The sequence below is a fragment of the Diospyros lotus genome, chromosome 7, assembly GCF_014633365.1.
Source record: "Diospyros lotus cultivar Yz01 chromosome 7, ASM1463336v1, whole genome shotgun sequence".
In the NCBI taxonomy this organism is placed as follows: domain Eukaryota; kingdom Viridiplantae; phylum Streptophyta; class Magnoliopsida; order Ericales; family Ebenaceae; genus Diospyros; species Diospyros lotus.
The window spans coordinates 26,579,543-26,598,505 of NC_068344.1; the positions used below are offsets into that span (position 1 = coordinate 26,579,543).

Consider the following 18,963-nt stretch of genomic DNA (forward strand, 5'->3'; position numbering starts at 1 on the left):
CAACACTACAAATAGCAATACAAAACATATATAGTTTTGCATCTTTCTAAATCACCATATCCTGTGTTCATTTCTAGATCCATTTCTGCACCCATATATCCTTGTGGCTACTACTTAAGAAATGGTAGGGTCATATATATACTATTAAAAATTATGTTTTCATTCATTTGTACTGTCTTCAGCTAAGCAGTAACGAGAAAAGTAGAATAAACAATATAAATGATGTTACCTGAAACATAATTCCAATGAAAGCCCAAAACTTGAACATATGGCAGGGAACAGCAATGCATAGCTAGAAATGGATTAATCAAAATTACATGTCAATACCAAGTCATCAATGCCAACAAAAAATATGAAATACATAGGTATATAAAGGTGCAAATGCAAATCCTCAAAGAAAATAAGATATGTATAACAAATAAAAGGGAGTTTCACTTCAACCTTTTCTGAAAATAGAAGATTTATGCAACAGAGGAGGAAAATTATTAACTATTAATACGTGGGTTCAAGCAGTCACTCATTCATTTAGTTTGATTTTCTAATGAGGGAGAGTAACAGGAAATATAAAAATTATGCAATCATCGACACCATTACTAATCATAGTTTGTCATTAATTCTGCTATTTTTGAAGGAAAAGTTCCTGATTAGTTTTCAATCAGATCACAACCAAAATTTTCCAGAATCCTAACAATATCTATCTTCTGTCGTAAAAGAGTGCAATTGTAGAGCAGACAGCTTTTAGATTGGCTCCTACCATATGACAACTATGTTTTGCATTGTCCTGCAATTTAAAACTAATATTTATGAATGCCATGCTGCTGTTGAAATCATACGAACACATTTACCACCCAGCTCAGATGGGTTAGACATTGGGGAGGGCAGACCTCCTCCCAGGATAACCCCACCCCAAGCCAAAAGAAAAGGAAAATAAGAAGAAAAAAGGGGAAATATCAGGGAAAAACAAATAAAAAATGAACAAATGAAAGCAAGATCTGATCTTCTCAATTCTCTATTATGATTACTGTGAGAATCCCGCATTGCCTCAGCAAGGGAGACCTAGGTTATATATAAGGAACAGGATTCCTCCACCTGTTAAGCTGGCTTTTCAGATTGGAGTTCTACCTCTGACTTCTCACATAGTATTAGAACCAACCCTTGGCTGGGGGACTACCCTCGGTCGTGGTCATGGACCAGTACTCTGCCCGATCACCTGGGCATGTATCAATTATTGGAGAAGTTTCGGCATAGGGGGGGGGGGGGGGAGGGGAGGAGTGTGAGAATCCCACATCGCCTCAGCAAGTGAGACTTGAGCTATATATAAGGAGGAGGATCCCTCCACCTGTTAAGCTAGCTTTTTAGGTTGGAGTTCTACCTCTGACTTCTCACAATTACCATAAACTTTATTTTCTAAAATAAAATTAGGAAATGGACAACAATGCCTTGTTAATTCTAAGGAAAAAAAAAATCCCTTTTCAATCAAAACAGCCCAAATTCAAATTTTAAATGTCCTAAATATTATGAAATTCCTTGGAAAACTATATATAATACATTTATGAACAAGTGGGTTGTTCAGAGTTCATTAGAAATATCAGTAGAATTAATTCTATTGCCTTTTCATTAAAAGAAAATATTAGCAAACACATGCTTGGCAATAAAACATCAAGATATGAAAAATATGAGCGTAATGAAAATGAGAATGTTACTATAGATGTGCGGCCACAAAAAAAAGATAGAATGTGAGACAAGTGTCACAACCCTTGGGTTATTTTAGGGTTAAAGCTGTAATTGGTTACATTGTTGGTTAGGAAATGCTATTAGTTCTGTTGTAGTGCACATGGTGCTGTTCCTAGACTCTACTTCTAGTTGAACAGCCTATAAATAGGCCATAGTATGTAGAGAAAGGTATGCTGAAAGAATAGAATGAATTCATGTTTTCCCTCCCTATTTTCTCTCTATGATTCTTTCCTTGCTCTCCCTCATTTCTCTGATTTCTGCAATATATCTCCCTCCAATTTCTTCTCCGTTCCTCTTCCAAATTCCTCTCATTTCCTTCCTAGACCCTAGCTAAACCCTAGGGTCGTGACAACAAGATTAAGATAATTTAATCATGTGAGAAGAAGACCAAAAAAGGCTTATGTGAGGAGAAGAAACGGAATGGAAGAAGTCTTCAATAAAAAGAGGTTGAAAAAGTCCAATAAAGACTTGGAGAAACTCTACATACGCTTGCATTAGTGCTTGCAACAGCTTTGCAGTTGTTGCTTGCTGGCCTATAAGGGCCTTATAGAAAATATGGTTGTAGATACAAATGATAGGCAAGCTCGAACTCATGTAGCCAACCCACCTAGTGGGATTAAGGCTTGATATGTTGTTTTTATTTTTGTTTGGGTTTTGTTGGCCAACGCACATAGTGGGATAAAGACTGGATATGTTGTTGTTGTTGTTTTTGTTGGCCAACACACCTAGTGTTTCATGAGTTTTGTTGTCTGGGTTTTTTAATGTCTATAATGTTTCTAATTTTATTTGCATTAACAATATTCTACCTTCTTTTAAAAAAATGTGTTTTTTTTTTTCTTTGTTGGGGGGTGGGGGGGGCAGGGGGTGTTAAGACATTATAATTACTATTGCATTTGATAATTTTATGAATTGTATCTAAACTGGAATCTCAAAAATATTTAGAATCATATATGCTAGTGCTTAACAGAAATACATGGAAATCTAGAATTCATGTAACCGATCCCACATAGTGGGATAAAGGCTAGATATGTTATTGTTGTTGTTATATATGCTAATGCTTAAGATAGATTTGTTCGATATCAATTAATTAGTTCTTGTTTACCATTGGTTTCATTTAAATTTGGTTATTTATGCTCTTATATAGTGTGTGTATATTTCTCAAACATAATGTGTTATTTAATTGTTCAATTGGCATAAAGATTTGTACAGGTAGGTTTTAGTTTTTCTTCCCAAATCTGTCCACATGTTTCAAATATTTTGTTGTCCCTTAGGACAAATAAAACAACAACAATCACAAGTCTTAATCCCACTAGGTGGGGTTTTTTTTGTTTCCCTTAGTTATTTAAAATCTTTTCAAGACATTTCCATACATAATAAATTTACGCATCAACAGTTCCATTGTTCTCATCTTTCCCCATGAGTGGTGGAAAATGAGAAAAATAAAGTCAAGATATTATCATTTCCAAGTCAAAGAGCGACGATGATCGGAAATTACTGGTGCTACTAGCCTGCATCATATAATTTTGAGGTGATGATTTTTTCAAAATTAGATATCTTCTGCAGAACCTTTACAAGAAACTGATACGCTCCTTTTCTTGATATATAAATCAGGAATGGCATTGATTGGTCGATACAAATTCAAATTTAATTTGTGAATGGCTGGGAAATGTCTTCCTGTATGGATGCAACTTTGAACTGAACATGACCACCATCTTAAAACAAACACATCTCAATGGAAAAATACATAGAATTAATACCTAGTTGAGAATGACAATAATGATGATTATATGCACCGAGGAAGAAGATACTAGATGCTCTAACTGTAGACAGAAGCCTCCAGGAACACCAAAGTAGTATTTGAAGAAAAAAATAAAGCAGAAGAAAAATGTGTGCACTTGCAGAATCAAAATACCAGAGGATGAATCTAGCAACTTTGAACCAGAAAAGACAGTTACAAAAATAACATGTTGCAAGTTTTTGTAAGAATTAATTAAAAGAGAATCAGAAGTAATGTCAATAAGATACTTCAAAGATATTAGAGAAATAGATATTTATCTTACACAAACATATCCTTCAAGATTAATAAGTTACACAAGGTCCCTGAAACTTGATGCAATTCAACTCACTAGCATATAAGGTTTTCTCAGTGGGCACAACACGAACAACTGATAACTAGGCTAAAAAAATACATCTACTGTGAGATCATTGAAACCCTTCATTCAACAACATGTGATGAAAAATGTGATACAACAAAGCAAACAGTGCTATCTAAGTTAGCCGTAGCATGAATTTCACAAAAGATTATAAAGATAACAAGAGAGTATTTTACCTCATGAAAAATAGCAGATACAAGGAATGCAATCAGTACAGCTACACCCTGAAGCAACAGAGAATATAATGTAAGTGATAATGTTATAACAACTGCAAACTACACCCATGCATTGAGTAGATACTAAGCATAAATGGAATCCAAATGCAACCGCGTGGTTTAAAATGACTAGTGATTTTCTCAAGCTAAATAACAACTAGCATAGGAGAGGCACTTCCACAAGAATATTACCCTCTTTTACTTTTTAAATTTTCATCTCACCCTGTGTTAAGTGGTATTAGAGTGAAGATTTTTTGAACCTGAAGGCAGCAAGCATAACTAGAAAGAAGTGTTTGTTTTAATATACTTGAGCCACATGGGACAGAAAATGGACCACTATCATTCAGCATTATTAATCGATTAAAAAAAAAGGACAAACACAACAGATCAAATAAAGAGAATCCAACAAAAAAAAGAAGAAAGAAAGCGAAAAAAATGGAATAAACAAACAACCCAACCTGAATAGAAAGACAAAAATGCAAATAGCAAGATATGAACAAGCTGTCGTCAGAAAAATTACCTTGGGTATTCCATTCCGTAAGCATGGGAAATAAATATGCCGAACCATCCATTTATGAACAGGCTGTAATAAAAAATAAAGTTCAATATGTTACTAAACAGAAAAAGTAATCCAATAAGCAGTACACTTGATAGTAAAGCACGTTTTCATTTTCCATGTATTCAAAATAGATATCTGGTTTTTCCAATTATTATTATAAAACTTACAAGTAAATAAGTTACCATTTGAAAACCAGATATACACAACCCTGGTCCGACAATTTTCTATTTGTTGGAATGATACAATCATGATGTTAATAAGAGTTTACTATTTGGGGCAAATAAATGCATACTCCCCTTTCTTTAGTAAAATAGTTTTAAAAGGTTAAGACATATATACATGAGGTTCTGTTATTTTCACAATTTACTATGCCAGTTAGACATTATACTGATAAGATGTCATACAAGAATCAACCAACTCTTGTAAGTGCAACAGGATAAACAACAATCAAGTATTGCAACATCATAGCTATTATTTCCAGATTTTAATTCATTGTGTTATGCAAAACACAATGGCTTGTATACCAAGGTTCAAAATTTTATTTTGGCAACCCTACCCCAACCATCACAAAGCAGGGTTCCTTGTGCACTAGGGACATCTTATTTTTAAAGTTTTGGTTGGCTAGGAAATTGAATGTTTCAAAATCCTTTTGGAAACACAACCGAACAAAAAACAATATATCAAGCCTTAACCCTACTAGAAGTCTTTCTTGCTCTTCTTCTACATCTTTTGTCAAAAAGCCTCTTCCATTCCATCCACTTTCCTCACAGAAGTATCTATCAGTCTTCTCACATGACTAAATCATCTTAATCGTGCCTCAAGCATCTTACCATCAATAGGTTAGTAAACATGAGGGAAATAATAAAAAATTTGTTAAAGTTTAAAATGTTTGGAAAGAGAATAAAATATAATGTAAGTGTTTATAAAAGCTTGAGATTAGATAATTGAATATCTTTTTAGGTCCACATATATCTTTTACATAAAAGTTACAAGTAAGGAATTTGGAAGCAAATTCAACTCCACTAAATTAGTGTCTAATACATTAATTATATGAACCAAAAATACTTATATTTCTAAATATGCATAGAGTCCAACAACTACTAGTACAACATATCAAGTCTTAATCCCACGAGGTGGGGTCAGCTACACAAATTCTAACTTGACAATCTCTCTATCTATGGCCATATCTAAAAAATCACAGAGTCCAACCAAATAAAATTTACAAAGAAAAGAAAAGATAGAATACAAAATGAAAACAAGCTCCCAATATATGAGTCTTTGGTGAAACATAATTAAATTTTTATTTCCCATAAATGTTGAAATATTTAACAAAGGGCAATGATACTCAAAACTTGAAGTTTTACTTGGTTGCAGGTCTACAAAAAAACTAGATTATTGCAATGATAATATTTATATAAAAGAGTACCTAGATATAATGACAGAGCAAAAGAATAAGTAATACTCCATTTTTCTTATAATCTATATCTCTCTTTTACTCTACATGTTCTCAAACTTCTCATTATATTAAGATGTTTTCTTCAGTCAAATACACACATTAAATTTCCCTTCTTGTTGGATGACATAATTTTTCCAAAAATTTCATAGCATTAAGGAAGGTTTAGTATGTTTTGTTAGGAACAGTATTGTCTCCATAAGAAAAGAATTGTTTCAGCTATTTTGATGTGGGCAAAATGAAATTTTGTTCCTTGTTTCCAGAACCTTGTTATATTTTCAAATATTTTTCCAATCATTTCTCATGACATTACACAAATAAAAGCTAAGGAAATTCAATTTCAATATGTTACATTGGTTAGCTTGGAAATAGAGAGCTATTGAAAACATAACAGAAACAACAAAGAAATATTAGAAACAATTGAAAATGTTGTGGAGGTGACCAAAAACTCAATACAAATGTTTTTGAAAACTCAGTAATTAAATAATCGAATATTTTCCAGACAGATGTCCTTTTATTTTCTAGAAGTAAATTCAAAGGTAAACAAGATTTGATTAATTGATGTAAAAAAAAATCTATCTTAAGCACAAGCATAAATGATGTTATATGTGCATAAGGTTCCAAAATATTCCCAAGTTAGGAGATCCTCTGTGAAACCATCGTTGAATTATTTTTTTTTCTTTTTTCCCTCAACAACAATCAAATATAAGGAAATAAAGGTTAATGATTACTAATACTTATAAATGAAAGGTTTAAGTAATAGGAAAAAGTAATTCATAAAAAAACACTATATTTAAGTAAAAGTATGAATGGAGAAAAGCCCACTATATAATATTTGTGAAATCAAAATACCTATATAATAACACAACGTAAGGGGATTGAGTGACTTAATTTTTATATTTTCAACTTTTTATCTCTCTCTTTAAACATACCTACAAGTTTGTTTTGTGTTATCTAATAATTTCTTCTAAAATAAACAGAAGCCAATTAATTTTGTTAAATATTCCTGAGGATTCTCGAATCAACTCACTGCTCTGTAAATGTTTCATAATGTTTTGGTGAGGTTTGCTTTGTTCTGGTTGTAAAACTAATTTTGATTTGAAACTGGTGCTTTATGTCAGTTGTTTTAAGGCAATGGATGTTTCCCCATTTATATAAGAATACATGAAATTGTTTCCTTTATTGGAATCATTGAAAGGGTTGTATGAGAAAAAAATCAAATAATATTTGTAATTGGAATTCTATTTGTAACCATTTTTATTTTTACTTAGCAACAAAAATAAGAAGTTATCTTTGTAAACTTGGTTAACTCTGAAATTACAAGTCCACTTCTTCTGAATAATCACCAAAAAGATAAAATAGGGATTGTATAATGTGAAAATTACAAGTTTGAATGCATTTAAGCCACTTGCATCCACTGCCACTTTATAAAGCTAGTCAGACTTTGTTATACAACATATGCGTAAATCAGTCAGGATTGGCTGGTTATTGAAATACATTTTCACTAGTTTCCACTAAGTTAGGCTCAACAAGATATAGACTTCTAAATGTCTTTTGGTGTTCTTAATTAATGTATAACTTCTCCAGTTAAAGTGTGTTTGATTACACATATTTACCATAGAAAATGTGTAATTATTACACATATTTTCTATGGAAGCAATCAAATACTCTTAATTTTTCTATGGAAAAATGTGTATGGTACAAGCATTTAAAGGTTCTTTCCATGGAATTCATTTTCCAAGGGGGTGGGGTGGTTTTTGTTTTCTAGGCAATCATTACCTAGAATTAATTTAATTCTAGGTAATGCAATCAAACACACCTTTAATGTATGTCTTTTGGGTGGTAAAGCCTATTGGGCTTCCAACTCATTAATTTAAACTACTTAATTTAAATCATTTTCCAACATTATGTTATATATATAGCCAACAGATCCCACTATAGCCAAAAAAAAAATCTGAACAGAAAACTTGTCCTGATGAAAAAGATAATAGGAAATGTAACGCCTAAATTTTTTGGAGGAGAAAAATAAGAGGGGAAACAAAATCTAAGAGGAAATAGGATTTGTAAAGCCATTTTAGATTAGGATAACTTAAAATTTCACAGAAATCGGAATGGAGATTGAGATAAGAGGGATTATCCTAGTTGTGCAGGGATCTAAATGGGGCTGGAATTTTGAATTAAACTTGATTAAATCTGGGATAAATAAAGAAAAATCATAGTAAGATATATACACATATATATAAATATATTATTGGAACATAATTTGAGAAGGATTAGGATTGACTCTAAGGGATAATTAAGAGATAAATCATAAACATATAAGGATATTATTGATTTGAGAAGGATAAGGATAAGGACTAGGAATAGGATTAATTAAGGAATCGAAAACAAATCAATTCCTTGTAGAAGAGGAAATTGTTCATCTAAAGTTTGGAGATAAACTAATTCCTTGTTGAAAAGGGGTTAGGATTGAGAATGTAAATTTTAAGGAAAAAAGAAGAAAAACCTATGTATTAGCTGGTTAGGATTTTACAAGGATTATGATTATTGGGGAATTAGAAATAAAAGGGGAAATTAAATCAAAAAACAAACAGGATTTGGATAAAACCTAAGGGGCTTATAAATACAAGCTTAAAGGAGGATTAAATCATCAAACTTAGCTATGAGCATGAGTGAGAAGTAAAGCTGTTGGATATTTATGGATTTTCTATACAAAGGGGTTAGGTGGTTATTCTTGTACTAGTATGCTTTGAAAATCAATCCCATGCACCTTGGAAATTATTTTGATATAATGAATGTTCTCAATTTTGTTACTTGATATATATTCTTAAATTGTTGATTTAAAAAAATTGTGAATAAGGATTTATCAAATTGTTTTGAAAAGATTATTGATGGTGTTAACATGTTATAAACTATTGCGGAACCATTGGAGAAGTTCAAGATTACTCTAGCAACTAAAATTCAGCTATCCATACAATGTCATTTTAGTTTCTCAACGGAAGGACATGGTGATATATTCTAATCACGCTCCACCAGGTACTTCAAGGTAGATCCCAGGGAAATTAACATTGATTGGATCGAGGCCTACACTAGCCATTGAGATATTTGATGAGGTTGAACTGATTATGGAATATTGTTGTGATTCCCCAGGTTAATTGATGTTTTATACATCGTGGAAAGTTGTTAGCTACACCAAGTGATATTATATGAATGTTTTGATGATATTTGTTGCTTTAGGGAAATATTGGTGAATCTTTGAACTGAAATTTTGTTTTATTATATATGTATGAAATTCTTTATTTTGGTACTAATCTATTATGTGAGGTGACCTTCACCAAGCTTTAAACACACCACTCTCCTTTAACATATTTTCCAGGTAAGCAGGATTAGGGGGCTAGATGTGGACCCGAATCAGGGGATTACTAATGGACTCAATTAGGGATAGTTCAATTTCAGTTATGTAAATATGGAAGGATTTTAGGCTTCCTAAACTTTAAGTCTTGGCTTAGGGTTAATGGCCGGTTACACAACCCATAGAGGGGGGTGTAACAAAAAATCACAAAAAACATATGGAAACAGAAGTTCCAATATGAAATTTATCAGAGTTAAGTTTCAAAACTTGGCCGAGGAAATGACAAAAACATAGACAAGACTGCAAGACTGATAAAAACCAAAAGCTGCATTAAAGAACAAAAGAAGAGGATCATGGGCAGAGGGACAAACCATATTCCACATTCTCCAGTACTGATGTGCGCAGCCACGCCACAAAGTGCATTCAACAGATACATATCAGTCCAGATATCAATTCAGAAAAAAAGCTTGGAAGCATAAAAACCTTCAACATGTCCAAAAATATAAGATACCTCTTCCACTGTTTTAGCATTCCACCAATCTTTGTAGAATTCACGATCTCCAAAGCAGAGAAGTTCAGCTAGTATGTTTAACCTATGTATATGACACTGCATGTAAGTACAAGTGCAGTTATTTGATCAAAAAAGAACAAGCTAGAGTAGCTGATAAAGCTTCATTCTGTTTTGAACTATTGAACCATTGACGGCCAAGCCAGTCACAAATAACTAAGTTTGATATAAACTTGCATTTGAGAAAGAAATTTTGTACAAAATGAGAGATTAAAAGATAAACATAAAGACAGGCTCAACTATTTCAAATGAGCCTCTCTCTCTCTCTCTCTCTCTCATTTTTTGCACTTTCAAACTTCAACAAGAGCCATAATTTCACTTGGAAATCGATTCCAAGGAAAGATGATCATCAAAAGGAGAACGAAAGTGATATTCCTGAAGATTACTCATGTGACACGTGTTCGCCAGGCCACCCTCAGCCTTGTCCAGTTAACCAAGCCACCCTTGGGCTCAGTGCTTTACTTGGGCCTAGCTCGGCCCAAAAGGGGGTCTTCCGCACGCCTAAGGGGCAAGCCAATTCCACTCAGGATTGAATTACCTAATCCAACTAGAATTCTCTCATAGAATTAAGCAATAAGCCTAATCATGACCTGGGATTACTTCCTACAATCTAACAATCAATCCAAATCCCAATAAACTTGGGATAAACCCCTTCTCCTAAATCTTAGGAAGGCAGTCTTCAAAGGATAAGCCAAATCTCTTCAAGTTCAGCCAAGATAACGATTCCTAAAAACGGTCAAACAAGGGACCTAATCCTAGGGGAAGGATCATCTCCAAACTACGATAAATAGAGGAGGATCTCTCCTCCAAGGTAAGCATTCTCAAATCTCAATCAAAATCTCAAGCTCTCTTGCTCTTCTACTATTGCTTCATGTCTAACTTAGGCATCATACTGGCTTTCGCTACCAGCCCTAGGGAAGTCTCATCATTTTTTTTTTTGTGCAAAAGCTCAACTAAAGGGTCCGAAGATCAAGATTCTCTGGCCACTTGGTACATTTGCTTTACAAATATATTGCTAGTCAATTCTGAGGCATCATCAGAAAGAATGTGCACAGAGATTTGAAATCCACTCACCATGAACAACAATCTGGAAAGTTGCATATATGATTGGCATACATTATTGACTCATTTCCTAAAATCTTGAACATTTTCCAGGATGTTGTTGGGACTCTAGTTTCAAGATCTACTAGTTCAAAATGTTGGATATTATGCCCATTTTTTTTTTTCCTTGGGTAGTCTATGCTAGTAGATCTTCTAGCAGTTAACAAAGTCAACACCATCTTAGGTCTTTGTCAAGCCCTCAGATTGTGGGCTGGACAATGGAAGGAATTTGACTGAATTCCAGAAAGAAGGATTGAATTTTAGGAAGAAAACAGATAGGATGAGGAAAGAAGAAAGAAGAACGAGAGAGAGAGAGAGAGAAGACAGATCATATATTCATTCAATAATCTCCAATCTGCCCTAGGTCTCTTTTAAAGAGCCTCTAGCCACATCACAACCAACTAACTACTCTAACAGCCCTACTATCTGTTTATACAAGAGTTAGTTATTCCCGCCTAACCTCTAAACTTCTTCAGTTAGCCCTAACAGCTTATACATTGTGGATTTCCCCCCAATTACAATCATATCCCCAGGGTTGTGACAGTCTTCTCTTAATTTTAGATTCCCTTCTAATTACTCCATCTTGGTCTTTCATGTGTAGCTTTTGATAATACATCATGTTGATTATGCACTTAGCAATACTTAAACAATACCAAGAAGATCCTTATTTCAGCCAAGTGATGAGAAATTTGTATGGGACCAGACTGCCATGAAGTCATCTAATCCTTTTATTGTGCTTGATGGGTACTTATTTCTTTAAAGTGAACCAGCTATGTATTCCAAAAGGTTCTTCACATGAGCAAATCAGAAGGAACTTTATGGAGGGGGTTTGGGAGAACATTTTGAGTGAGATAAAACTTTGGCAATGGTGAGTGCATATTACTATTAGCCTAAGATGAACTAGGATGTTATGAGATTGGTGAAGTGGTGTAGAGTTTGTCAATTGCAAAAGGTTAATCCGAAATACTAGTTTGTACACACCCTTACAATCTGGTACTTCCTTTGCCCCTTGGGTTTATCTTTAGTATGGATTTTCGTTCTTGCATTGCCCAAAACTGGGCCTGATTCTATTAATGTGGTTAGCTGATCAATTTTCCAAAATGACTCACTTCATTCCTTCTTCAAGAACAGGCTGCATTGCATGTGCCTAAATTGAATTTGAAAGAAATAATGTGTTTACATGGGATTCCTAGTTTCCTACTACTTATAGTGTTGCAAAGATTTGGAATTTATAGGACATTTTTTATGCCTTTTGTGGAGGAAGTTGGGAACTAAATTGCAATATTCCAGCACTCATCGCCACCAAACAGATGGGCAAACCTAAGTGGTGAATAGGAGTCATGGTAATTTGTTGAGTTGCCTTGTTGGTGATCATGTGAAGGTTTGGGATTTGTTGGACAAGATTGGGTGTTCAAGTTTAAAAAGGAAAGATAAGGTAGTTGGATAAATAAGATAAAGATTTAAAAGATAAGGAAGACTAGAAGATAGGATAGAGCTCCAAGATTCAAGGGAGAGATTCAAACTTGAAATCAAAAGATAAAGGGCAACATGTTTTGAATATTAGTTACTGTTATCTAAATTTGAATTTGTTCCTATTTTCTAAGAGATAGAATAGATATTTTGCCTTGTATAAATATCTCCTTTTGGATTCAATAAATTCTTAAGTAAACTTTCAAGAATTCAGTTTATTTCGTGGTATCAGAGCCAAATCCTGGTCACCTAGATCTTGAGGTCTAGGCTGTTTACAAAATCATGGCCGAAACTCTACCAAACCCAACCATAACTGAAACCTCAACCATGAGTTTTCCTAATCCTCATTCTCTGCCAAATTTTTCTACAAATCCTATTGATAATCATCCTCTACAGATTACTAAACATAAGCTAAATGAGAGTAATTTCAAAGAATGGTTTTAATCGATTTTGCTTGTAATCAAAGGGAAAGTAAAAATTGGACACTTGACAGGAGCAATTCCTACTCCACCAACCACAGAAGCCAATTATGGCACCTGAGAAGCAGAAAACTCAACTATTATGGCATGGCTTATCAACTCGATGGAGCTAAGGATCAGTAGAACCTATCTCTTCTACAAGACGAAAAAGGAGATTTGAGATGCAATCTAATAAATGTACTCAGGTTTGGAGAATACCTCTCAATATTTTGAAATCAGGTCAGCCATTCGAACAACCAAACAAAGTAATCTGAATGTTACAGAATACTATAACATTTTGGTTGAGTTATGGCATGAGATGGATTTATTCTACACTGTTAATTGGGAGTGTTCAACCTGATAGCACAAAATACAATACAATTTTAGGAAAAAATCGTGTTTTTGATTTTCTCCATGGTCTTAACTCTGATTTGGATGAAGTTCGTGGAAGATTATTGGATACTAAACTCTTACCTACACTCAGAGAAGTGTTTGCTGAGGTAAGGAGAGAGGAGAGCAGGCGTAAGGCAATGCTTACCCAACAGACATACTCCATTTGAAGTCATTAAAACTTTACTCTTGCTACTGTCAAACAGGTAGATACTTTGTCAAGAAATCAAGGGAAGGACAAGCAGTGGTGTGACCATTGTAACAAACCCTACCATACATAAGAAATATAATGGAAGATTCATGGCAAACCAGCAAACTAGAAGCCACGAAACAAGAGGGAAACAACCAAATTAGCCTATGCTGCCGAAATCTCCACTGAATCTAGGAACAACTCGAATCTAAACCTATCATCAGAGCAGGTTCAAACCCTGTACAGGCTGCTAAATCAAGGTATAAACTCCTCAAGTCCTCCTACTCCTAAGCCAATAGCTTCAATAGCCCTACAAGGTATTCCTCATTACTCACTAGTCTCACGAAAGCTCCCTAAACATGTTTGGATGTTGGATACTGGTGCATTAGATCATATGTCAAGTTTGGATAACTCTATGATGGATTATACACCTTATAACACAACTATTGTTATTTCTATGGTTGACGGCACAACCTCTCCTACCTTAGGGTTTGGAACAATGTGTTTATCAAAACTAAAGTTGAAATTTGTTCTACATGTACAAGAATTGCAATGCAATTTACTATCACTTAGTAAACTTACAAGAGATATGAATTGTAGTGTAACTTTTTTCCCATCCTATTGAATATTTCAAGACCAGACTTCGAGGATGATAATTGGCAGTGCTAAGGCTAGAGATGGCCTTTACTATATGACAAAAGATATTCCGAGTTCTTCAACCAATAAAGTTGTCTTTAATGTAAAACCTAATGCCAATGTTTTGTTGTGGCATAAATGCCTAGGACACCCTAGTTTCCCATATCTAAAATTCTTGTATCCTCACCTTTTCATTAATAAAGAACAATCTTTTAAATGTGAGCAATTACTCTTGCAAAACAACCTCATTCTCATTATTCTATACAACCCTATAAACCATCTAAACCCTTTCACTTGATCCATAGTGATATTTGGGGTCCTTCTAAACATCCCAATATCTCGGGTTCTCGATGGTTCATAACCTTCATTGATGATCATACTAGAGTTTGTTGGGTCTATCTTATGAGAGAAAAATCAGAGGCCAATAACACTTTAAAAATGTTTCACAAACAAATTTTGAATGTGTTTCAAACTCCTATTCATGTTCTTTGAACTAATAATGGCCAAGAATACTTTTCCCATGATTTCACTATCTATCTCTCTGAACATGGCTTATTTCATCAAAGCTCATGTCCATACACCCCTCAACAAAATGGAGTGGCTGAGAGAAAAAACAGACATCTGCTTGAGGTGGCCCGAGCTATGATGTTCACTATCTATGTTCTTCATTCCTATTGGGGGGAAGTTGTTCCTACAACCGCTTATCTAATCAATCATCCTCTCTCTAAAGCCCTGCAATTTAAAACTCCTCTCAACACCCTTCGTGATCTATGTCCAAATGTCCATCTCCTTCTCTTTCTCCCAAGATTTTTTGTTGCACTTAGTATGTTCACAACACCAATCCTTCTTGAACCAAAGGCACCTAAGTGTATCTTTGTTGGGTATTCCCTTTCCCAAAAAGGATACAAGTGTTATTTCCCCTCATCCCGCAAATTTTTTGGGTCCTCTGTTGTCACATTCTATGAGGATTACCCATTTTATCCTTCTACATCTTCTCCAGAGGAGAGAAATAGTACAAAGTGGCATTGGGATCCTCTCATTTCTCTTCCTCTGTTTGATTCTACACTACCTGTATGTTCTCAAGGGGGAGCATCAACATCAACTCCTGACAACATACTAGTAGCTCCTACCTCTCCTAATACCTTTCTACACCACCCTCTTGATACCTCTCCTGATATCTCTATGCCCAATATCCCTACTCATAAACCAATCCCTGCCACTCATCTTCCAACTCCAACTCCTGACAGTCATCTTCTAGTTTATTCCAAATAGCCTAAAGGCCATCAGGAACCTCAGCATAGTTAGCTGTCAAATCTAGAGGCAAGTCCATATGAGGAGAATACTACTACAAGGATGGATGATTTGGATTGGATTATTCCTATAGCACTACAAAAAGAGGTAAGGTCATGTGTCAAGTACCCTATTTCTAATCATCTGACTTGTACAAAATTGTCTCCTCAGTTCAAGGCTTTTGTTGCAAGTATTGATAACATTGAAATTCCCAAAACTATCCAATGTGCTATGAAGGATCCCAAGTGAAAGGCTGTTATTCTGAGAGAAATGAAAGCCTTGGTTGGTAATAATACATGGGATATAGTAGAATTGCCCTCAAATAAGAAGGTAGTCAGATGTAAATGGGTATTCACAGTAAAACACCATGCAAATTGGAGTGTTGAAAGATATAAGGCTCAATTGGTAGCCCAAGGGTTCACATAAACATATGGGATCAACTATGAAGAGACATTTGCTCATGTGGCTAAGTTGAATTCTATCAAGGTATTACTCTCTATTGTTGTTAATTTAGAGTGGCCTTTATTTCAATTTGATATTAAAAATGCCTTTTTTATTGGAGATTTGGATGAGGAGATACATATGCGAGTTCCTCCCAATTTTGAGCATGAAGTTGATAGTGGAAAGGTTTGTAAACTTAAGAGGTCTCTATATGGGTCAAAACAATCACTAAGAGCCTAGTTCAAGAAGTTCAACATGACCCTAAATCAGTTAGGGTATAAACTATTGGGTTTCATAGAACAAAACGTAGCGGAAATTTAAAAGTTTTTAACCAACCAAACTCTTTGGCTAATTATGAAACCCAAAAAGACTGGCTCTAGTTTGCATATATATAATTTTTTATGAATATAAATTAAATAACGATGAACCAACCTTTGGTTATCTGACGCGTGAAAAGTTGGATCTTTGTGCCGCGAGGTGTCACCCACCCTCTATAAGTGATCCATACCAAAGAAGAAGCTCTATCATGCCAATGAGCACACCCCTTGGGTATTCTTGCACCAAGAACGCAAGATCCACCGCCTTTAGCCGTTTGAAAACTCTTTTCAACTTCCTTGGAGGCAATTCCAACTTTTCTCAAAAGTTGTTCCTTCAAAGGCAAAGGCTATTCATGGCCTTAAATAGGGGAGAAAACCAAACCAGTCAAACTAGGGTTGGAAACCAAGTCCTAGCATATCCAAGCCACGACCAGCTCGTTGTTAGGCTGGTCGCGCATGCACCGGCCCGGCCGCACAAGTGTGCTGGCCTTGGGCCATGCCTAGGCCCATCCCAGGCCACGCCACGTGCCGCCCCTTGTCAGTTTTCGTCCTGTTTTCTTTTCTTGCTCAATTTTGACATCCCGTTGACTTTTTCATGAGTGCTAACTCGCCCCAAACACCCATGACTTCATCCAAACCAAAACATTTTTTCGTCCCATTGAATTTTCCATAAAGCTTCTCTTTATTTGTGTGTGACCTTATAGGGTCACTATGAAGATGGCAAAAGGCAATTAAAGAATCCTACTCCAGATCAAACTCTTTGATTTAGATTCGTAATTTATATCATCACATGACCAAAAATTACTATCTTGCCTTTAGACCAAGATTGACGTCTAGCAACGTATAATAGCCCCCATATCATAATGAAATGCAAACGACACTTTAGATGAACCTTTCCGCGATAAGTTCCAGTGCTATTCGATCCCTCTATCATAATGCCCCGGTACGCTCTAGAAGTATGGTGAAATGTCAAACCTCCAATAACCAAACTATGTGTACGAATGCTAAGTCCACAACTCCTATAGTTGAATTAATAACTCTTATTAATTCTCAACTATTCACATTGGTTAACGATTTCTTGAGTTGTGACTTTCATCATTCACACACGTTATATACCTTTTGAGATTCTTACAAAGGTCAATAGATCTCATACTCACCTGTCACAAACCTAGGGTTCGTGATGGGTTAGAAGAGGAATTGGGGAATGAAATCAGAATTGTAGGAGGAGAAATGGGGCAGAAATGGGGGAAGAAATCAGTAGAAAGAGAGAGAGTAATAGAGAGAAACGAGAGGGAGAATTGGAGAGAAATGTAGAGAGGAAAATAGAGATTCAATATCAATAATTTTCAGCATACATCCCCTCCATTTACATCAGCCTTATATAGGCATATTTGTCCCCTAACAGCCTTGCACATGCAGCCATGTGCACCTAACTAATTGCTAGAATATCCCTAACAAACTATTCTACGCTATTACAATAATACCCTTTTATTACTCATAGGGTCATGACAATTCTCTCCTCCATAAGAGAGTTCTTATCCTCAAGAACTTGCCGCAAGTAGCCATTGCTCTTCATCCAATTCCAACCTTCTCTATGCGAATAATCCTCCTTTCTTTCTTTCTACTTCTAGGTCTCTTCTTCTTCATTCTTAGGTTTTAAAGATCAATTCCAAGTATGAATTGGCCCAGAATTTCAATAGGGAAAACTTCATTACCATCCAAAACAAGTAAGAAGGGCAGATCTTCAGCCATTGTTGTTGTTACTCTATCCCCATTCAACCCACAGCCATGTTTTGCTGCAGAAATATCAACAGCAGCCTCAAAATGCAGCAATGGAGATTTGTATTCTTTCCTTGAATACTCATACCAAGGCTGTTTGTGAGCATTAACATTAGGAGCTGCTACAACTTCACTTCCAGCCAACGATTGCTCAATAATTGATACCTGGCCAAGTGTTTCAGCACTAGTAAGAGTGCTTGAGAGCCTATCAATTGATTTAGTGTCATCCTCCAATCCCTTTTCCTCACTTTTTTCTTCCTCCTCTTCTTCCCCTTCTTCCTTAAAGTTGGACTGCTCTTGTTGCAGAATCCCAAAAACATCACCATCGATAACTTCTTTTCCAAAGGAATCGGTGTTCCTTTAATTCTCCTTTTGCCCACACACCTTGTACCGAACCCCCGCAAAGTCTGCTATTGCTGCCAGCATTGTCATTATCGTCACCTTTCTTGTCCATTCCACCTAGGCCGACATACTTCTTCCACTCCGTATTGGAGGTAGGCAGTGAATCTGCTCCTTGCCTCCTAAATTTCTCCTTCGGCTGCTCCATTTTAAGGAATTCATCTTTGTTAAAACTTCCGTGATAATCATCAAAGTATTCCACCGAAAAGTTGTAATGATACTTCTTAATAAGTATCGTCGCAAATTCTTGCAACTTCTCGCGAAACATTCGACCGAATTCCTTGCATTCTTCATCAAACCCACTACTGGTTCCTTTGTCCAATTGGTTGATCCCCTTCTTATGTTCCTTGTTGCTGCCAACTGAAAATGCAGCCTTCTTTGGCTGCCATTGAAGCTCCATTTCAGCTGAAAATGAAGCATTCATCTGCTACAATTGAGACTCCATTGGATTCCTTCGT

General features: G+C 35.3%; 1 protein-coding gene across 1 annotated transcript in view; it reads right to left on the reverse strand.

The window, feature by feature from the left end:
- LOC127806428 (diacylglycerol O-acyltransferase 1) overlaps window positions 1-18,963 on the reverse strand; it is a 44,339-nt gene that overhangs the window by 1,654 nt on the left and 23,722 nt on the right. Inside the window, exons 10-14 of the mRNA XM_052343717.1 lie at window positions 9,978-10,059; window positions 9,838-9,858; window positions 4,623-4,685; window positions 4,064-4,111; window positions 230-292 (exon numbers count right to left, since the gene is read on the reverse strand). Coding sequence (XP_052199677.1) covers window positions 230-292; window positions 4,064-4,111; window positions 4,623-4,685; window positions 9,838-9,858; window positions 9,978-10,059 — 277 coding nt within the window. The remainder of the gene's footprint in view (window positions 1-229; window positions 293-4,063; window positions 4,112-4,622; window positions 4,686-9,837; window positions 9,859-9,977; window positions 10,060-18,963) is intronic.